Source organism: Pseudorca crassidens, chromosome 13, assembly GCF_039906515.1.
Source record: "Pseudorca crassidens isolate mPseCra1 chromosome 13, mPseCra1.hap1, whole genome shotgun sequence".
NCBI lineage: Eukaryota > Metazoa > Chordata > Mammalia > Artiodactyla > Delphinidae > Pseudorca > Pseudorca crassidens.
This window is the reverse complement of record NC_090308.1, coordinates 34106209-34126333: the sequence shown is the minus strand read 5'-3', so window position 1 is coordinate 34126333 and position 20125 is coordinate 34106209. Positions and strand designations below refer to the sequence as shown.

General features: G+C 37.4%; 1 protein-coding gene across 1 annotated transcript in view; it reads right to left on the bottom strand.

Annotated features, from left to right (window-relative positions):
* Window positions 1-20125, bottom strand: part of THEMIS (thymocyte selection associated) — a 155881-nt gene that overhangs the window by 1705 nt on the left and 134051 nt on the right. Inside the window, exon 5 of the mRNA XM_067702892.1 lies at window positions 11665-11818. Coding sequence (XP_067558993.1) covers window positions 11665-11818 — 154 coding nt within the window. The remainder of the gene's footprint in view (window positions 1-11664; window positions 11819-20125) is intronic.

Here is a 20125-nt window from a genome sequence, read left to right as displayed (position 1 = left end):
AGTAGGTGCCAAATGAAGGCTATAATAATAATACGAATAATTTTCTAGTGTCTACACTGTGCCAGTCTCATAAAATTTCATGTGAGGCAGGTATTTTTATCTTTATTTTACAGATAAAGAAACAAAATCCCAAAGAAATTCAACATTCTTTGAATTAGAGTTTGGTCTTGGGTCTGTCTGGTGGCAAAGCCTGCACATTTCCTCTATACCCCACCGTCTCGCCAAATGTTTCCCTAGGGGATAATGTTCCTGTCCAGCCACAGACTGAGGAGAGAACGAAGTGGAAAGAAAAGAAAAGAAAAAGGTTGCATTGCCTGGAGAGTTGTTTTTCCCTTTCAATGTGGTATATTGTTTTGATTTTATAATTAACATTCTGCTGATGAGATCGCCCATTGGTGAAGGCTGACGAGTCAGATTTTCCAAGAAAAGCAAGCACTGCAGGAAATAAATTAACCTCTAGGGAAGATGAGGGGCAAGGCTGTCAGTACGCACACAACTGCCTAATAGGAAATGATATTTCAGAATTGTTCAAAGAATGAAATGACTGCGGTTCTTCTTCCAGCATATTCTTAAACATTTAAGCCTTCCAAAAGGAGGGAAATAGGTTGCTATAAAATGAAGAGCAATCTTATAACGTTTTACTTTAGGCTGCCAGTATTTCTAAACTGAAAACAGTATTCCTTGGAAATGTAAGGGAAATTCTACTGGTGTCATTATTTTGTTTACATTATGAAAAATCTGCATTGATGTTAAGTAGAAGAACAAAAGATATACCAGATTTTAGGATTACCAGTTTGAAATTATCCAATATCTTAAACAGTGATTTATTTAGTCCTTAGGAGTAAAAGTAATTATTGTGCTTAGAATTACACATTATCTAGAATAACAGTGAATTACTGAAGTCCACATTTTTTTAAATTGAGAAACAAGGATACATTTTATTATTTCTAAAGTACCAAACTCTTTTTTTTTTGCGGTACGTGGGCGTCTCACTGTTGTGGCCTCTCCCGTTGCGGAGCACAGGCTCCGGACGTGCAGGCCCAGCGGCCATGGCCTACGGGCCCAGCCGCTCCGCGGCATGTGGGATCCTCCCGGACCGGGGCACGAACCCGTATCCCCTGCGTCGGCAGGTGGACTCTCAACCAGTGCGCCACCAGGGAAGCCCTAAAATACCAAACTCTTGATAACACATGTTCAGTCATTCAGTCAAGGTCTTTAAAATAGAATATTGTCTAATTCTCAAAATAGTTTTAATAGAGAAGTGCCTTATGCTTTGTTTCCCATCATAAAGGAAAATCTGAGGTTTAAACATTAAGATTGAGAGTGCCGTTGTCCCTGTGGTGAGCCACAGCCACCCTCTGACTCTGCAGGAGATCCTCCAACACTAGCAGAAAGCAATGGATCTGATTCAGCTGAGAATCACCAGCAAAAATAGAAGCATTTAGCAGAAGAAGCTATTAAACACTGCCCTAGAGAAGGCACTAGTTAAACTAGCATTAAAAAGAAGCCTGGGAGAAACCTTCAAGATGGCGGAGGAGTAAGACGTGGAAATCACCTGCCTGCCCACAAACACATCAGAAATACATCTACATGTGGAACAACTCCTACAGAACACGTACTGAAAGCTGGCAGAAGACCTCAGACTTCCCAAAAGATATATTTTTTTCCTTTTTCTCTTTTTGTGAGTGTGTATGTGTATGATTCTTTGTGTGATTTTGTCTGTATAGCTTTGCCTTTACCATTTGTCCTAGGGTTCTGTCTGTCCTTTTTTTTTTTCAGTATAGTTTTTAGTGCTTGTTATAATTGGTGGATTTGTTTTTTGGTTTGGTGGCTCTCTTCTTTCTTTCCTTTTTTTAAAATTACATTTTAATGTTTTTATTTTTAATAATTTTTTTATTTTAATAAATTTATTTTCTTTCTTTCTTTTTTTCTCACTTTTCTTCTGAGCTGTGTGGCTGACAGGGTCTTGATGCTCTGGCCAGGTGTCAGGCCTATGCCTCTGAGGTGGGAGAGCTGAATTCAGGACACTGGTCCACCAGAGACCTCCCAGCTCCACGTAATACCAAACAGCAAAAGCTCTCCCACAGATCTCCAGCTCAGCACTAAGCCCCAGCTCCATTCAACGACCAGCAAGCTACACTGCTGGACACACTATGCCAAAAAACTAGCAAGACAGGAGCACAACCCCTCCCGTTAGCAGAGAGGCTGCCTAAAATCATAAAAAGGTCACAGACATCCCAAAACACACCACCAGATGTGGTCCTACCCACCAGAAAGACAAGATCCAGCCTCATCAATCAGAACACAGGCACTAGTCCCCTCCATCAGGAAGCCTACACAACCCACTGAAACAACCTTAGCCACTGGGGGCAGACACCAAAAACAACGGGAACTACAAACCTGCACCTGCAAAAAGGAGACCCCAAACACAGTAAGTTAAACAAAATGAGAAGACAGAGAAACACACAGCAGATGAAGGAACAAGGGAAAAATCCACCAGACCAAACAAATGAAGATGAAATAGGCAGTCTACCTGAAAAAGAATTCATAGTAATGATAGTAAAGATGATGCAAAATCTTGGAAATAGAATGGAGAAAATACAAGAAATGTTTAACAAGGACCTACAAGAACTAAAGAGCAAACAAACAATGATGAACAACACAATAAATGAACTTAAAAATTCTCTAGAAGGAATCAATAGCAGAATAACTGAGGCAGAAAACGGATAAGTGACCTGGAAGAAAAAATAGTGGAAATAACTACTACAGAGCAGAATAAAGAAAAAAGAATGAAAAAAACTGAGAACAGTCTTAGAGACCTCTGGGACAACATTAAAGGAACCAACATTCGAATTATAGGGGTCTCAGAAAAAGAAGAGAAAAAGAAAGGGACTGAGAAAATATTTGAAGAGATTATTTCCTATATTCCTGCCCTAATATAGGAAAGGAAATAGTCAATAAAGTCCAGAAAGGGCAGAGAGTTCCATACAGGATAAATCCAAGGGGAAACATGCCAAGACACATATTAATCAAACTATCAAAAATTAAATACAAAGAAAAAATATTAAAAGCAGCATGGGAAAAACAACAAATAACATACCAGGGAATCCCCATAAGGTTAACAGCTGATCTTTCAGCAGAAACTCTGCAAGTCAGAAGAGAGGGGCAGAACATATTTAAAGTGATGAAAGGGAAAAACCTACAACCAATATAACTCTACCCAGGAAGGATCTCATGCAGATTCAACAGAGAAATTAAAACCTTTACAGGAAAGCAAAAGTTAAAAGAATTAAGCACCACCAAACCAGCTTTACAACAAATGCTAAAGGAACTTCTCTGGGCAGGAAACACAACAGAAGGAAACGACCTACAATAACAAACCCAAAACAAATAAGAAAATGGTAATAGGAACATACATATCAATAATTACCTTAAATGTAAATGGATTAAATGCTCCAACCAAAATACATAGACTGGCTGAATGGATACAAAAACAAGAGCTGAATATATGCTGTCTACAAGAGACCCAGTTCAGACCTAGGGACACATACAAACTGAAAGTGAGGGGATGGAAAAAGATATTCCAAGCAAATGGAAATCAAAAGAAAGCTGGAGTAGCAATTCTCATATCAGACAAAATAGACTTTAAAACAAAGACTATTACAAGGGACAAAGAAGGACACTGCATAATGATCAAGGGATCAATCCAAGAAGAAGATACAACAATTGTAAATATTTATGCACCCAACATAGGAGCACCTCAACACATAAGGCAAAGGCTAACAGCCATAAAAGGGGAAATCAACAGCAACAGAATCATAGTAGGGGACTTTAACACCCAATTTCACCAATGGACAGATCATCCAAAATGAAAATAAATAAGGAAACACAAGCTTTAAATGATACATTAAACAAGATGGACTTAATTGATATTTATAGGACATTCTATCCAAAAACAACAGAATACACTCTCTTCTCAAGTGCTCATGGAATATTCTCCAGGATAGATGATATCTTGGGTCACAAATCAAGCCTTGGTAAATTTAAGAATATTGAAATCATATCAAGTATCTTTTCTGACCACAACACTATGAGACGAGATATCAATTACAGGAAAAAATCTGTAAAAAATACAAACACATGGAGGCTAAATAATACACTACTAAATAACAAAGAGATCACTGAAGAAATAAAAGAGAAAATCAAAAAATACCTAGACACAAATGACAATGAAAACACAATGACCCGAAACCAATGGGAGGCAGCAAAAGTAGTTTTAAGAGGGAAGTTTATAGCAATACAATCGTACCTCAAGAAACAAGATATTTCTCAAATAAACACCCTAACCTTACACCTAAAACAATCAGAGAAAGAAGGGCAACAACAACAAAAAAAACCCAAAGTGAGCAGAAGGAAAGAAATCATAAATATCAGATGAGAAATAGATGAAAAAAATGATGGAAACAATAGCAAAGATCAATAAAACTAAAAGCTGGTTCTTTGAGAAGATAAACAAAATTGATAAACCATTAGCCAGACTTATCAAGAAAAAAAGGGAGAAGACTGAGATCAATAGAATTAGAAATGAAAAAGGAAAAGTAACAACTAACACTGCAGAAATACAAAGGATCATGAGAGATTACTACAAGCAATGATATGCCAATAAAATGGACAACCTGGAAGAAATGGACAAATTCTTAGAAATGCGCAACCTGACAAGACTGAATCAGGAAGAAATAGAAAATATGAACAGACCAATCACAAGCACTGAAATTGAAACTGTGATTAAAAATCTTCCAACAAACCAAAGCCCAGGACCAGATGGCTTCACAGGAGAATTCTATCAAACATTTAGAGAAGAACTAACACTGATCCTCTCAAACTCTTCCAAAATATAGCAGAGGGAGGAACACTCCCAAACTCATTCTACGAGGCCACCATCACCCTGATACCAAAACCAGACAAAGATGTCACAAGAAAAGAAAACTACAGGCCAATATCACTAATGAAAATTGATGCAAAAATCCTCAACAAAATACTAGCAAACAGAATCCAACAGCACATTAAAAGGATCAGACAACATGATCAAGTGGGGTTTATCCCAGGATGCAAGGATTCTTCAATATACGCAAACCAATCAATGTGATACACCATATTAACTAACTGAAGAATAAAAACCACAAGATCATCTTAATAGAGGCAGAAAAAGCTTTCAACAAAATTCAACAGTCATTTATGATAAAAAACCCTCCAGAAAGTAGGCATAGAGGGAACTTACCTCAACATAATAAAGGTCATAGATGACAAACCCACAGCCAGCATCGTTCTCAATGGTGAAAAACTGAAACCATTTCCTCTAAGATCAGGAACAAGACAAGGTTGCCCACTCTCACCACTCTTATTCAACATAGTTTTGGAAGTTTTAGCCACAGCAATTAGAGAAGAAAAAGAAATAAAAGGAATCCAAATCAGAAAAGTAGAAGTAAAGCTGTCACTGTTTGCAGATGACATGATACTATACATAGAGAATCCTAAAGATGCTACCAGAAAACTACTAGAGCTAATCAATGAATTTGGTAAAGTAACAGGATACATAATTAATGCACAGAAATTTCTTCCATTCCTATATACTAATGATGAAAAATCTGAAAGAGAAATTAAGGAAACACTCTCATTTACCATTGCAACAAAAAGAATAAAATACCTTTTGTCTACCTAAGGAGACAAAAAACCTGTATGCAGAAAACTGTAAGACACTGATGAAAGAAATTAAAGACCATACAAACAGATGGAGAGATATACCATGTTCTTGGATTGGAAGAATCAACACTGTGAAAATGACTATACTACCCAAAGCAATCTACAGATTCAATGCAATCCCTAACAAACTACCAATGGCATTTTTCACAGATCTAGAACAAAAGTTTTCACAATTTGTATGGAAACACAAAAGACCACGAATAGCCAAAGCAATCTTGAGAAAGAAAAATGGAGCTGGAGGAATCAGGCTCCCAGACTTCAGACTATACTACAAAGCTATGGTAATCAAGATAATATGGTACTGGCACAAAAACAGAAATATATATCAATGAAAGGATATATAGGATAGGATAGAAAGGATAGAAAGCCCAGAGATAAACCCACGCACATATGGTTACCTTATGTTTGATAAAGGAAGCAAGAATATACAATGGAGAAAAGACAGCCTCTTCCATAAGTGGTGCTGGGAAAACTGGACAGCTACATGTAAAAGTATGAAATTAGAACACTCCCTAGCACCATACACAAAAATAAACTCAAAATGGATTAAAGACCTAAATGTAAGACTAGACATTATAAAACTCTTAGAGGAAAACATAGGCAGAACACTCTTTGACATAAATCACAGCAAGATCCTTTGTGACCCACCTCCTAGAGAAAGGGAAATAAAAACAAAAATAAACAAATGGGACCTAATGAAACTTAAAAGCTTTTGCACAGCAAAGGAAAATATAAATGAGACGAAAATACAACCCTCAAAACAGGAGAAAATATTTGCAGATGAAGCAACTGACAAAGGATTAATCTCCAAAATATACACGCAGCTCATGCAGCTCAATATCAGAAAAATAAACAACCCAATCCAAAAATGGGCAGAAGACCTAAATAGACATTTCTCCAAAGAAGGTATAGAGATTGCCAACAAACACATGAAAGAATGCTCAACATCACTAATCATCAGAGAAATGCAAGTCAAAACTACAATGAGGTGTCACCTCACACCAGTCGGAATGGCCATCATCAAAAAATCTACAAACAATAAACACTGAAGAGGGTGTGGAGAAAAGGGAACCCTCTTGCACTGTTGGTGGGAATGTAAATTGATACAGCCACTATGGAGAACATTACGGAGGTTCCTCAATAAACTGAAGATAGAACTACCATATGACCCAGCAATCCCACTACTGGGCATATACTCTGAGAAAACATAATTCAAAAGGAGTCATGTACCACAATGTTCATTGCAGCTCTATTTACAATAGCCAGGACATGGAAGCAACCTAAGTGTCCATCGACAGATGAATGGATAAAGAAGATGTGGCACATATATACAATGCAATATTACTCAGCCATAAAAAGAAATGAAATTGAGTTATATGTAGTGAGGTGGAAGGACCTAGAGTCTGTCATACGGAATGAAGTAAGTCAGAAAGAGAAAAACAAATACCGTATGCTAACACATATATATGGAATCGAAAAGAAAAAAAATGTTTCTGAAGAACCTAGGGGCAGGACAGGAATAAAGATGCAGATGTACAGAATGGACTTGAGGACACAGGGAGGGGAAAGGGGAAGCTGGGATGAAGTGAGAGATTGGTATGGACTTATATATACTACCAAATGTAAAATAGCTAGTGGGAAGCAGCTGCATAGCACAGGGAGATCAACTCAGTGCTTTGTGACCACCTAGAGGGATGGGATAGGGAGGGTAGGAGGGAGATGCAAGAGGGTGGAGATATGGGATATATGTATATGTATAGCTGATTCACTTTGTTATAAAGCAGAAACTAACACACCATTGTAAAGCAATTATACTCCAATAAAGATGTTAAAAAATAAAAATAAGATTGAATTAAAGCTCAGTATGAAGACTTCTTTACCTTCCTATAAATGCATTCTTTCTTTCTAGCTTCCATCTTGACCTCGGTGAAGAGCTTTTCCATGGAGCTTGTTTCCTGTTACCTGTTTAATTTACCATAATAAGAATGTCCCTAAATGTCGTGAATCATTTCTATGTGGGTCTTATTTACAGGTGAACAACAGCGCCATGACTCTATGATATCAGAATAGGCCATGTAATCACATGCTTTCAGAATTGACACAAAAATTGGCACAAAAATTTCCTGGGGTACCTCTTATTTTGATGAGGGAAATATAACTCAGAAAAATAAAATGGCCTGTGAAAGACTGCACATCTAGGATGTACAGAGCTGGGACTAGACCTTATGGTACCTGCTTTTGTTTTCTGGCCCAGGGGTCTTCTCACTACTTGACAGGTCTAATTAATGGAGGATGAGTCTAAAGATGTAAGAATAATTAGAATATAGTGGAAGCTTCAAAAGCAAGGAAATTCCATTAGAGAATGTTGATCAGGAGAGTATAAAATTTACTAAGTAGAGAACATTTATGTAGAGTAAAACCAAATAGGTATATTTTAAAAGATTATCCTTTCTGGCAAAGATCGCAGTTTCTAGATAGACACATAAAGAGGAAAAAAGAAAATGGCCTTCTATTTAGCCAGTCAGATCACCAGAAGCAATCTCTGCAATTAATGTGTGACCTACATAATAACCAGATCCTTCTCACAACTAAATGATAATCCTCTGATACCAAATGACTTTGCCCTGGGCTAAAGGAAGTCACCTTGCCCACAGTCATGCCCCCTTCTCAAAGGCAGCTGCTTCCAATGATCGACTGAAGCAGGGGCTATAAAAACCTGGTCCCCTCGCCTTAATACAAGACAACTCTGAAGAGCCACGCCAGCTCCAGAGCTCCCTGTGTGATCAGCTGAGGTCTTTCCTGTGACTCTATTATGATTTCACTTCTCCCTCTGTTCAGACCTGCTTTCGTTCCTCTGCCTTATGTGTTGTTCCTGAGAGTACTTCTCAATAAACTTTCCACTTGCAAGTTCATCCTGGGAACTGGACATAAAACAAACAGCTTAAAACAAACATTTGCACTTAACACGTCATCTACCAACAACAGCACTGTCACTGATTAAACAGGGAAGCTCTGTGCTCTTCCTGAGCTACTGCAGCTGAGTTAAGGAGGGGAAGGGGTCCATTAGGGAGGCTCAGGGCTTCCATGTCTCTGCACAATAGTATTGTTTCTTAGACTCAGAGGACTCAGTGACTCATCTCCAAAAGAGTTCTAATCACTTCCCATATCCATAGAATTCATAGAGGCCATGAAATTCCCAAGAGGATACAGTTCTCAAAAGAAAAAAGTACAGACAGAAACTCAGAGACTGCAAGAGCCACATCAGGTGGTCACAGCCAGCACTTTGCAAAATATACTGTCAGGAAGCACATTTTTCCTTGGCCATCAACTCATAAATATGCAGAAGTTAATTAGCATAGCTATGATTCAACTGGAGTTTATTATGTACTATACTAACTTTAACCTATTTTATCTAATGTAGTTGTCAAAATAGCCTATGGTGTAGCGCTATTACTAACCCAAGTTTACAAATAAAGAGATAGAGACATGGTACACAGCTGGCGAGTAGGGGAGCCAAGGTTTAAACCCAGCAGTCTTAAGTTCAGACTCCAAAAGTTAACCACTCAATCATCCTACTTTTAAAGAACTGTTCTTTTAGTAATTTATGGACAAAACAACGTGCAGACTTAATAACAATGTTCCCCAAATAAGACATGGGCCTGTTGAGCAACCAGAGTGAATCAGGGACCCAGAGAGGAAGGTCACCCATGAGATCTGGTGAAGCATTTTCACCAGCTTCTTAACTGAAGAGGAGCTGGGACTGACAGCACCAATCCTGAGGTAGAGTTTCCTGTGCTCCTGGCTTCAACAGAGCAAACTCTCATTAGATAACATGTGTTCAGCCATTTACAGCGAATCTTCTAGTTGTCTATGGTGAATTTCAAAATGAAGACTTCCCTTTAGTATAATTATTAGATACATATCTGAAATGGTTCCACTTCATCTAACTGAAAGAATAAGGTCTGGGTGTCTAGAAGGAGCAAAACTGGAGATGCAGCTCCCCTGTCTTAATACGGTTTTTTTGTTTTGTTCTGCTTTGTTTTCTCTGTGATACGCCACAGAGCCTCTAAAACTGCCATTTTCATCCAAAGAGAATTTAGGAAATGACTGACTTATGTCTCAAATTTAAAAAGAGGAGAAAGCTCAGAAAGAGTATGATTTGCTTATCCTGAACTCCAAGGTGGTTGATGAATATTCACAGATGAGCTATCCATTCCAAGGACAGTAAATGTGAAGTACAGATCAAAAGAGCGTTTTTTTAATGAAGAAAATATATAATATTCCACAAGAAAAAAATGAATTTTGAAGAATTATATTTCTGCTTTACTTTTGTATTTTTATGTATGGAATTGTCATTCAATTATAACTCATAATGAAGATAGACTCTATAATTTATTGTAATTTCAAATGGGAAAGCAAGTGAAAATATTGCCCAGATCCACATACTAGGTAATTTTTAAATAAATACATGTTGAAATTAATGTAAGAAAGGAGATTTCACTTTACTCTCTTGAGTAAAGTTAGTAAGTCTTACTACTAACCATCACTACTAAGTGATGGTTAGTAGAACCATCACTTTAATTTCAGGTGCTCTTTTTTTCTTAAACCATCACTAATAGGCAATAGGTTCAAAGCAGTTTCTGCCCTGGTCTGTAACATACTCTGCACTATTCATTCAGAGCACAAACTTGGGGCTGTCACATAGCATCCCAGGAAGATGCACACACAGGGGAAGATCAGATAATAAGTTTTTCTATGATTGAAACAAAAACTTTGATCTCAGCAATTGTATTATCTGGTACCTTTTAGGATCCATAATCTTAAGGAAAAAATAGTTTCCAATGAATTAATAATAGCCTGAGACTCAACACAGTGCAGTAATTTTCACTGCAGTAGCTGTTTCTTGTATAGTCACACTTGGTTAGTATTTGAAATTTGGAGGAATTGCAATGTGCATGGTTTTCAAAGCCCTTTACAGAATTTCATTTTTATCATTCAGAAAGAGTCAATGAAAAGGTAATAAGAAAAGCTCTATGGGATATTTTTATAGGAGTGTCAGAAGCCAGTAAGTTAACTACATGAAAGAACCCAAATTGTACAGTTTCAGCAGAAACACTTCAGAGACTTTATATGTAGTATTTTAACTTTTACATGCCCTGGGAGGAAAAAAGAGTGCTGGCTACAAAATCAAATAAGGAGGGGAAAAGAAAAAATCATATGCTTAAGAATAATTACAGTTTCAACTTATCTACAAATGAAATGTGAAGTTTTAAAGATAAAGTATAATGATATTGAGCTTCTTTGGTGTGTTTAAAATATTGCCAAGAAAGAAAATTCTCATTTCCCGTGCTAACTCATCCAAGATTTCCACAATATGGAAGTTAGTCTGGGTAGCTTAATTGAATGATATCAACTTCTCCACAAGTCCATTTTCTCTTGTTTTGCTTTTAGTAGAGATGAAAAATATCAGATCGCCATCTTTATAAACTAAACTATTATAATTCAAGTCTGCATTAGGTCACTCATCTGACACTTTTAAAATTAAAAGCATCTCAATTATTTTGACCTCTTCTCAAGCCATTAAACCTTCTTGTTAATTTCAGCAAACATTTACACATATTATTGTCATGATAATAAAAGCAATATTAAAATAGAACACTTCCTTGGCCATGAAAACCATAAATGAGAAGAAAAATCTAATAACAGCAAACAATGAACAGACCTATCATCAATATGAGTGCTTAATACTATGCTTCACTTAAAACTAAATTTCAGTGAGATTCGCGGGGTCAGGTCCATCACTTTGACTAAGTCATATAGTCCAAATAAAATGGCAGTAAGAAGCTGTACATTGTGCATCTGTCATAAAGGCAGTTAAAACCAATATCATGTGGCTTAACGGACCTGTGGTTGCACTGGTGCCTGCTACTGCAGTTTTCCCAGTCTTTCTCTTCTCTTTCTCCAGATCAGCCAAATCATTTTGACAACCAACTGGTACTTGGGAATCCAGGCCAGCTTGACTTGAGTGCAGTTTCTTGGATCTGTCTACATGGAGACTCTGAAATGACATAGGCCGGGTGATTGATTTCACAAGTAAATTATCAGTCCAAACTAAATGTTTCCCAGAGGTAGGACAAGGATAAACATTTATCATGTGGCAAGTTATTTCTGTATATCTGAAACAGAGCATTCTATATGTCAGAGTGAGTTACAGATTATATCTTCATCAACCTATTTTGGTAATCTAGGTGTTGAATTTTTTAGGCAATCTAAGTGACTAAAGTAAGAAGTTATCTCAGACACAGAATATCATCTTCGAGACCATTTGTGTATATTACTTTCTTCTTGTGGAGCTTATAAAATATTTTTATTTACAACTTTTTCACTCAGTTTTTATTCTTATAGTTTAGTAATCCACCATTTCATTACATATTACATAATTATTTATTATATAATGAACAGGATTCATTTTGTATTATCTGTACCTTTTATATTATAAAACTAATCATAATATTTACTTTAAAATAACCCACAATTTTACCAGCGTTATCCAAATTTGATAAAGCTCCTCTAGTCAATTTTAGAATGATAATTCATCCTAACAATGAATTATTAAGGCAAAACATCAATGGACTCTAAAACACATCTCACATATAAGAAATATCATAGTGTTTGATGTAGTACTGACATATTGTATTCGTCAAAAGAATCATCATATAGGAGCAAACACTAAAGACGTAAAAAGGAAATTGAACTTTCAGCACATTGCTTCATAGCGAAATTCAGAATAGAAGTTTTTCAGTTTGAATCTGATTACAAAATATTCAGATTCATAGAGTCAAAAGTAGCCAGTGAATTTTGGCCATCCACACTAGCCATTTTGGTTCACTGAAGGATAGCATAATGAACAACTTTCCTTAAGTTTCTCTTATAGACTGTGTACAGCATTAAATTCATTAAATATTCATTAAAAGCTTGAATCAAAGTCTTTTAAAGCTTGGAAAGAGCCAATAAGGAAATTAGGGTCCAGAATGATTAAACAATTTACCCAAATTAACAGAATGAACAGTGCCACGCCTCAGGGATATGTCTCCCATCCCTTAGTCCAGTGCTCTTCCCATCACTCTGTGATCCATTTGTTCATTTATTCATTCAATGTGGTGGACCAGTTGCATCCATGGCCCCAATTCTTCACTTCTCTCTGTATACATGTCCTTTCTGTGTAATCTTGCAGTACCCTCCTACTGTGACTTTTGACTTGTTCATGTGACTTTTTCTGGACCAACGGAATATTGACACACGTGACACAGAGAGTTGAAAGATGCTTGCATAATTGGTTTTGCTCATTCTTGCCCTTCCCCTCTGCCATGAGAACATGCCTAGACCAGTCTTCTGGAGGTTGAGCAGGACAGAAAACAGAATCATGTTACCCTAGTCATCCAAGCTAAGACAACCAACAGCCAGAAGAGACTCAGGTATTTGGGCAAACCCAACCCAGATCAGCTAAAACTAATTCAGGTCAGCTGAACCCCAGAGCCTCATGAAAAATGTGTTTTTTACCGGGTGCCTCTAAGTTTTTCTGGTGAGTATGCAGCATTGCGTGGTGATAGATAACTGGCACATCCAACAATCATTTATATATAGTATCCCAGATACTAGTTGTATTGTGAGAATATAAACATAAATATAACTTAGTCTCTAAATTGTTCAACTACAATTTCTTAAACTGTTTAAGCAGAGAATTAAGAGTGTGGTAAGTCATTTGTAGATAATTCTCAAATTCCTTCTTAAATGACAAAAGATGGAATCCTGATGGTACTACCAGGGACAACTCAAAAGATCAGTTTGAATGTTGATATTAACTAGAACTAACCCACTACACTTGTTTACATTTGACTCATCCACAGCCCACAGAAAGCTAAGTCCATCACTTGATATGAATTTTTAAATTTATTGTCAAGCATGTACTACCACATAGCTTTGAAAAAAAATACTTTTCCTGATTTTGAATTAGATACTTTGGAAAAAGTATTATTATTTCAAGTTATTAGATGAGTATTAAATCATAGTTTCTCAATACTGAGCAATAAACTAGATTAAAGAAGGAGTGTAGCTTCCTGCTTTTTCATACCAAATTCAATTGATGATATTAAGTGAGGAATTGAATGATATTAAGTGAGGAATTGAAATGTTAGAAAAAGTTCATGCAAATTATGTAATTTATAGTATATCCCAGACTTCAGAGAAGAAACGCAGAATTTAAATAAAATTGTTAAACCTGAAAGCTTAACATGAAGGGTTGAGGAGAGAAAATGAACTCTTGGTCAGAATGGATCAAGTATTGTAAAGGCCTGGTGCTTCTTGGTGCAACCCTCTGGCCAGGTTGGACATTTTATTTATTTATTTTTTCTCTCCTTTTTTTTTTTTCTTTTTAACATGTTTATTGGAGTATAATTGCTTCACAATGGTGTGTTAGTTTCTGCTTTATAACAAAGTGAATCAGCTATACATATACGTACATCCCCATATCTCCTCCCTCTTGTGTCTGCCTCCCACCCTCCCTATCCCACTCCTCTAGGTGGACACAAAGGACCGAACTGATCTCCCTGTGCTATGCGGCTGCTTCCCACTAGCTATCTGTTTTACATTTGGTAGTGTATATATGTCCATGCCACTCTCTCACTTTGTCCCAGCTTACTCTTCCCCCTCCCCGTGTCCTCATCTCCATTCTCTATGCCTGTGTCTTTATTCCTGTCCTGCACCTAGGGTCTTCAGAACCATTTTTGGTTTTAGATTCCATATATATGTGTTAGCATACAGTATTTGTTTTTCTCTTTCTGACTTACTTCATTCTTTATGACAGACTCTAGGTCCATCCACCTCACTACAAATAACTCAATTGTGTTTCTTTTTATGGCTGAGTAATATTCCATTGCATATATGTGCCACATCTTCTTTATCCATTCATCTGTCAATGGACACTTAGGCTGCTTCCATGAGGATGGACATTTTATAATATTAGCATTTAATGCTAATATTAGCCTATTAGCATTTCAACAATTAAAAATCCCACTTTGCTAGAGGTAGTCCCCACATTTTGGTCTCTGTCAGGCTTTCCAGGCTCTTCTTTGCTTTAGTTATTACAGCCAAGCTCCTGTTCCCAGGCCCCAGTGAGGCAGTCATCTCTTAAGCTACTAACCCTGACACGTTCTCTAATCCTTATTTCCTTAGCCCTTCCCTCCAGGTCCCTGAGTCTTCAAACCATCTCCAGGTATTGATTTTCTGCTACAATAAAATTCCCATAATGCTCCATTTTTTACTGCCAATTGCTCTCCACTGAGCACCAGTTCCCCACCCCATCCCACCTCCCACTCTGCCCCCGTCTCTCTCTCCCTCTCTTCTCTCCTATCTCTCAGATTCTTCCACTGTGCCTTTGGAAATTTCACCGCATACTTAACTTTCTTTCAGAACATTTCCTCTACCTTCCAACCTTGACTAAAATTCCACTCTCCACTGAGGACAGCACTTCTGTCACAAATGAAGATGGCTGCTTATTCCTCAACACCCTAGATACCCTCAGGCTGATGATACTCTGGCACCTAGTGCTGTCCATTGCATCCTTAACTCCTTTCAAAAAATCCCTGCTGCTTTGACATTCTTGCCATCTAGCTATGCACTATCTCCTTTATTGTTGGTATCATTTACCTACTAATCTCTAGTCACAATTCATCCTTCATAAAAAGACTGGATTATTGTTTTCTCTTCTAGCCCCATGATCCTGAATGATGTTCACATCTACACAAACATTCCATTCAACACCTTGACTGGATCTCCTTATTACAAATGAACTTTTCATTTCTCTACCTTAGCCTTTCACGCCCAGAGTCAAGTCTGAAACCTGACATAACCTGAACATTTTCCACTTTCAAAATCACTAAATGTCCCCCTCTCTCACCTAATCTCCTGTCCTCAAGTAGAGTGTCTCTCTCTCTCTACTACGGTGAATGCTCTCACTTCCTAGAGTGCTTTCACCAAGACTATACTTGGATCTCATTAGGACCTCAGATCCACTAGTGTTCTAGAATCTTTTCCTTTTTTTCTCTACATAGCATCCATCCTAGTTCTAAAACTTAAGTCTGGTCTGTAATCTGTCAGACTTTACCTTTTTCCCATCAGCAGTGTATGCTGTGTCTAGTCACCTCCCTATGCTTGGCTTCTGACCAATCATTCTTAGTCTTTTTTGCTGGTTCAACCTCCTTTACCTAAACATTGACTGTAAAAGTATCTCAAGGTTTTGTTACTGACCCAGCTTTCTTTTTACCACCCCTAGGTAATCCCAACAATCACGTGGCTTAATTTACCATCTACTGTGTATGTTTATGATTCCAGGGGTGGGTGGGGAGAGATGTATGAAATGGGATGAGGCAGGGGTTTGTATGCCATGACAAGCACTCTGGACTCCAATTCTAATGTCCTTTAGCTCTACAATCCCACCCCTCTCCCCTCCTGTCTTGTGGCTCAGCTATTTCATTTGCCTAGAACATTGTTCACTAACTCTTCTTCCTTAATTTTACTAAGTCCGGGGCTCCTACAAGTTTCTCCTCAGCAATTTTCACAAATGCAATTAAATAATACCTGGTTTAATGTTTAGTGTCTATCTTCTGATTAAAATAGAAATCCACTGAAAATAAAGACCATGTCTTTCCTATTCACCATTCTTAGTCCTTGTTTCAGCATTTAAATATAGTAAATATTAAATAGCTATATATTAAATGAATGAAGAAATGCATGAATAATATACAGACTTAATTTTTATGACTTTTAAAGAAAAAGAGGCCAGCTTATCAATGAACAATACATAGTCACATGTTCACATGTTAGGAGTGATAGCCACTCACTCCTAACAGTAAAACTTATTATATAGTCGAAAGGCACACACATTTTTAACTTCTTTTATCCATTAAAAAAACACATCACAAATCCCATGCTTTTAAATGAACTCATTGCTGCAATCATTGCAAACACTATGGTTATGTAACATCCCATACATATGTCTGATTCAAGTTAGACTGGTCACTATCTATGGAAACTATAAATCAAATAATGGTGATGCCAGGGAAAGTGAGAACTTAAGAAAAGAGTGTATACACATATTCCTGAGGCATGAGATTGTGGCCTGATAATAATAGAAGCAATAAAACCCTCTGTCAGGCACTGCTGCAGTGATGTCAAGCTTTCAACCTGAAGATCAAGTCCATAGAAAAATGAGAAAAATAAGATGTGTGCAAAGAATAGAGAGGAACACAGATAAATTTGAATTGGCAGGCCTCGGACCTTTGTGACCACTCTATAGTACTTGAAAAATAGATCCTGTTCATTTTGTGTAATTTCCATTTAACTTGTCATTAGAAATGAGTCATTAACATCCTGTCTGCTAATATAAAATGACTATTAAATTATTTTTCATGTTATTCTTGGCTTGGAGTTTGAGTACGGCTTTTAGTGTTCTTGCTGAAAGCAATGATCCAATTACAAGGTACTGGATATTTTCCTCATGTACAAAGAAAGGAACAAATAAACACTGCCCCAAAAAAGTCAACCCAGACATCTATGAAAAACATTGAAAGACTTTTTCAAATCTATCTTTCATCTCATACCTCAGGCCATGTTGTTGGGTAAAAATTACCCTTTTCCAAACAATTTATTGAGATTCCCAGTTCATGACTGCATTCACTTTGTGTCTTTTCTCCCCAAGGGCAAATAAGGTTTGCTTTTCAAACTTAGAAGGCCATATAGGGACTGTCTTGGCCCAGGGACTAAACATCATCCTCATTTAAAACAACATGAAGTATCCCAGATAATGTACTTTACTTTTTACTTTACAAAAAGTCAATCACTCTCCTAACAGACTAAAAAAAGTGACCTCCTTCTCTGCTTATATAAACAACTGCCCCTTTCCACTGCCTGTACTTTTTCATTTCAGAGTAGTGAACTCAAGGGATAGCCGAGAAGAAATTTCAAATGATATTCAGGAAAAAATTTCTCATGAACTTTCTTCCTCAGAATTAAATTCTACTTAAGACAAAAACAATAGTAACAATAATCAGAGCCTATACATTAAAATAAAGGATCAAAATCCAACCACAAGAAATACAGGTTTGCTGTGCACAATCAAATTATCATTCCGGGAGAACATGTAATCCTCTATATAGTCTTTCTAATGTGTGTGTGTGTGTGTGTGTGTGTGCACGCATGTGTGCGTTTGCATGTGTTTTCTCTTTTGTTCGTTATATGGTTGAATCACCATAAATAATTTAGAAGGTTATCAAGTGGTTTAGAAAAAGTAATAAATTCTCATTGTGCACTATACAGATTCAATTAAATGGAGACAAATGTTTGGGTTTTTTTCCTGAGGAAAATATTTAAACAAGCAAGACTATAAACTGCAAGTAATCTAAAATGGATCAATCCATATAAATAGTCCTCTCTTTCAGACAATAATCTGAGGTTTCACACAATTATCCATGTATACAAATTAACTGTCTTTTCTGCAAACAAAACATTCTTCATACCAACTGAAAGAGACTGCTTTTGAGCTTCTTCCGCCCAATTCCAAAGACAAGCCACCTTTGACACCGTTCCTGTCCCTTCCAGCCTTAGGTTGTTTGTGGGCAGTGGGTGGGAGGGCATGGGGGTTGCCCAGGCCTGTAGTAGGCAGGCCTCATTTCTTCAGCCCATCAGAAGCCCATCTCCACCTTTCCCATTCCCAGAGCTTCAGGCTGTGGTCTTCCTGGGTGAGACCCTTTGCTGGCATCACTTACGCTCCTCAGCCAGGGCTCTTCCCCCCTCAACCACGCACACCTTCTTCTTCCGTTGGGATCACACTGGCCAGGCTCTGAGCTGGCGATTGACTGGGGGCCTCAGCAACAGTCCCAGGTGCATGCATGTGGCTTGACACTTAGATGCTCTTGCACCTAATTGTGATTACCAGGTGGGACCAAGCCCCCTTTTTCCAGCCTGCTGCATGTATCATCAGAAGCTCAGACATTTAAAAGAGTTGGGGTTTTCTATTTGCATTGCCCTTTCCTTTGGGTCAGAGAAGAGACAATTGGCCCACGGAAAAGAAAGATGCCTGTATCTGCTTCCCTAGTTGCCCTGATAAGAGATGAGAATCTTCCATCTCTGCCCTTCAAGGACCTCCTCTTCCTGATGGACTTGCTGGGACCAGATCCAAAGAAGACTATCCCTTTTGGAACTGTGATTAGAGATCTTATCACCCATCATACATCATACATCACAGATTATACGATGTTTTCTGGGAAAGAAGCGCTTCATTTACTATTAAGCCTACTTTAAACCTTTAAGCCTACTTTCAAAGACCTGTTTCCAGAACATATTATGTACTAAAGGAAGATATTGTAACTACTCACATATTTCAGTTGCACCGTTCTCTCTTTGCTGAAAACTGGCAACTAGACAATTTGACATCTAGAAGTCCCACCATCCTGATGTGATGTTGATTTGGCCACTGCCTTGGGAAAAATCAAATCCTAGCTTCAAATGCAAGAAGAACTCAATATAATCACACACCTTGATTGAAAGAAATTTAAGAATTTTCCTCCAGACTCTCAGGGCAGAGAACCTCTTTACACTGTTCTGTAAAGCTCAATTCAATCTACTTCTTGCCACTCTAATATTCTATGATCTTAGCCAAAGATGAAATGGACACTTGAGGTAAATGCTTAACCAACATATCTTTATTTTAAAATAAGGTCAGAAGAGACAGCTAACCTATACATTTGTTATTCTTAAGGAAATAAATGAGAAGTCTGGCTGCCCTCAAAGATGTTTGCCTCATTAGATAATGGACAAGTATGCAAAAACGTTTGCTATTTTAGAGCTGCTGTGACAAGTGCATCCCCTACAAAAAACCAAGGTTGCCTTACTTATAGCGTTGCTGTTATGAACACTGGAATAGCTCTTCGTGTATAAATAAATTTCCTTCTTTTTCTTTATTTTGCCTTCCTGAAAATTTTAAAAGTATTAATTCACATGGTTATTATTTATAACTTTCATGGCTCCTATCTTAATTGGAAAATCTTAACTCTTAGACTCTGTAAGGGTAATTTGTGGCCAAAGGGCAGGAAAATTAATCTTAATTTGAATTGGAGAACAGAAATTCCAGCAGCATAAATTATGTGACACACTTTTTTTGTTTAGATTAGTTTTTGGTGAAATTAGTTTTGAATCAGTAGACATATGAATAGCATTTGAAAAATGTCCAGCAGAGCAATGCTTGCTGCAGATGGCAGATGGGAACTGCGGTGTACCATATAATAGTTCTGTATCTATAAAAAGAATTCTA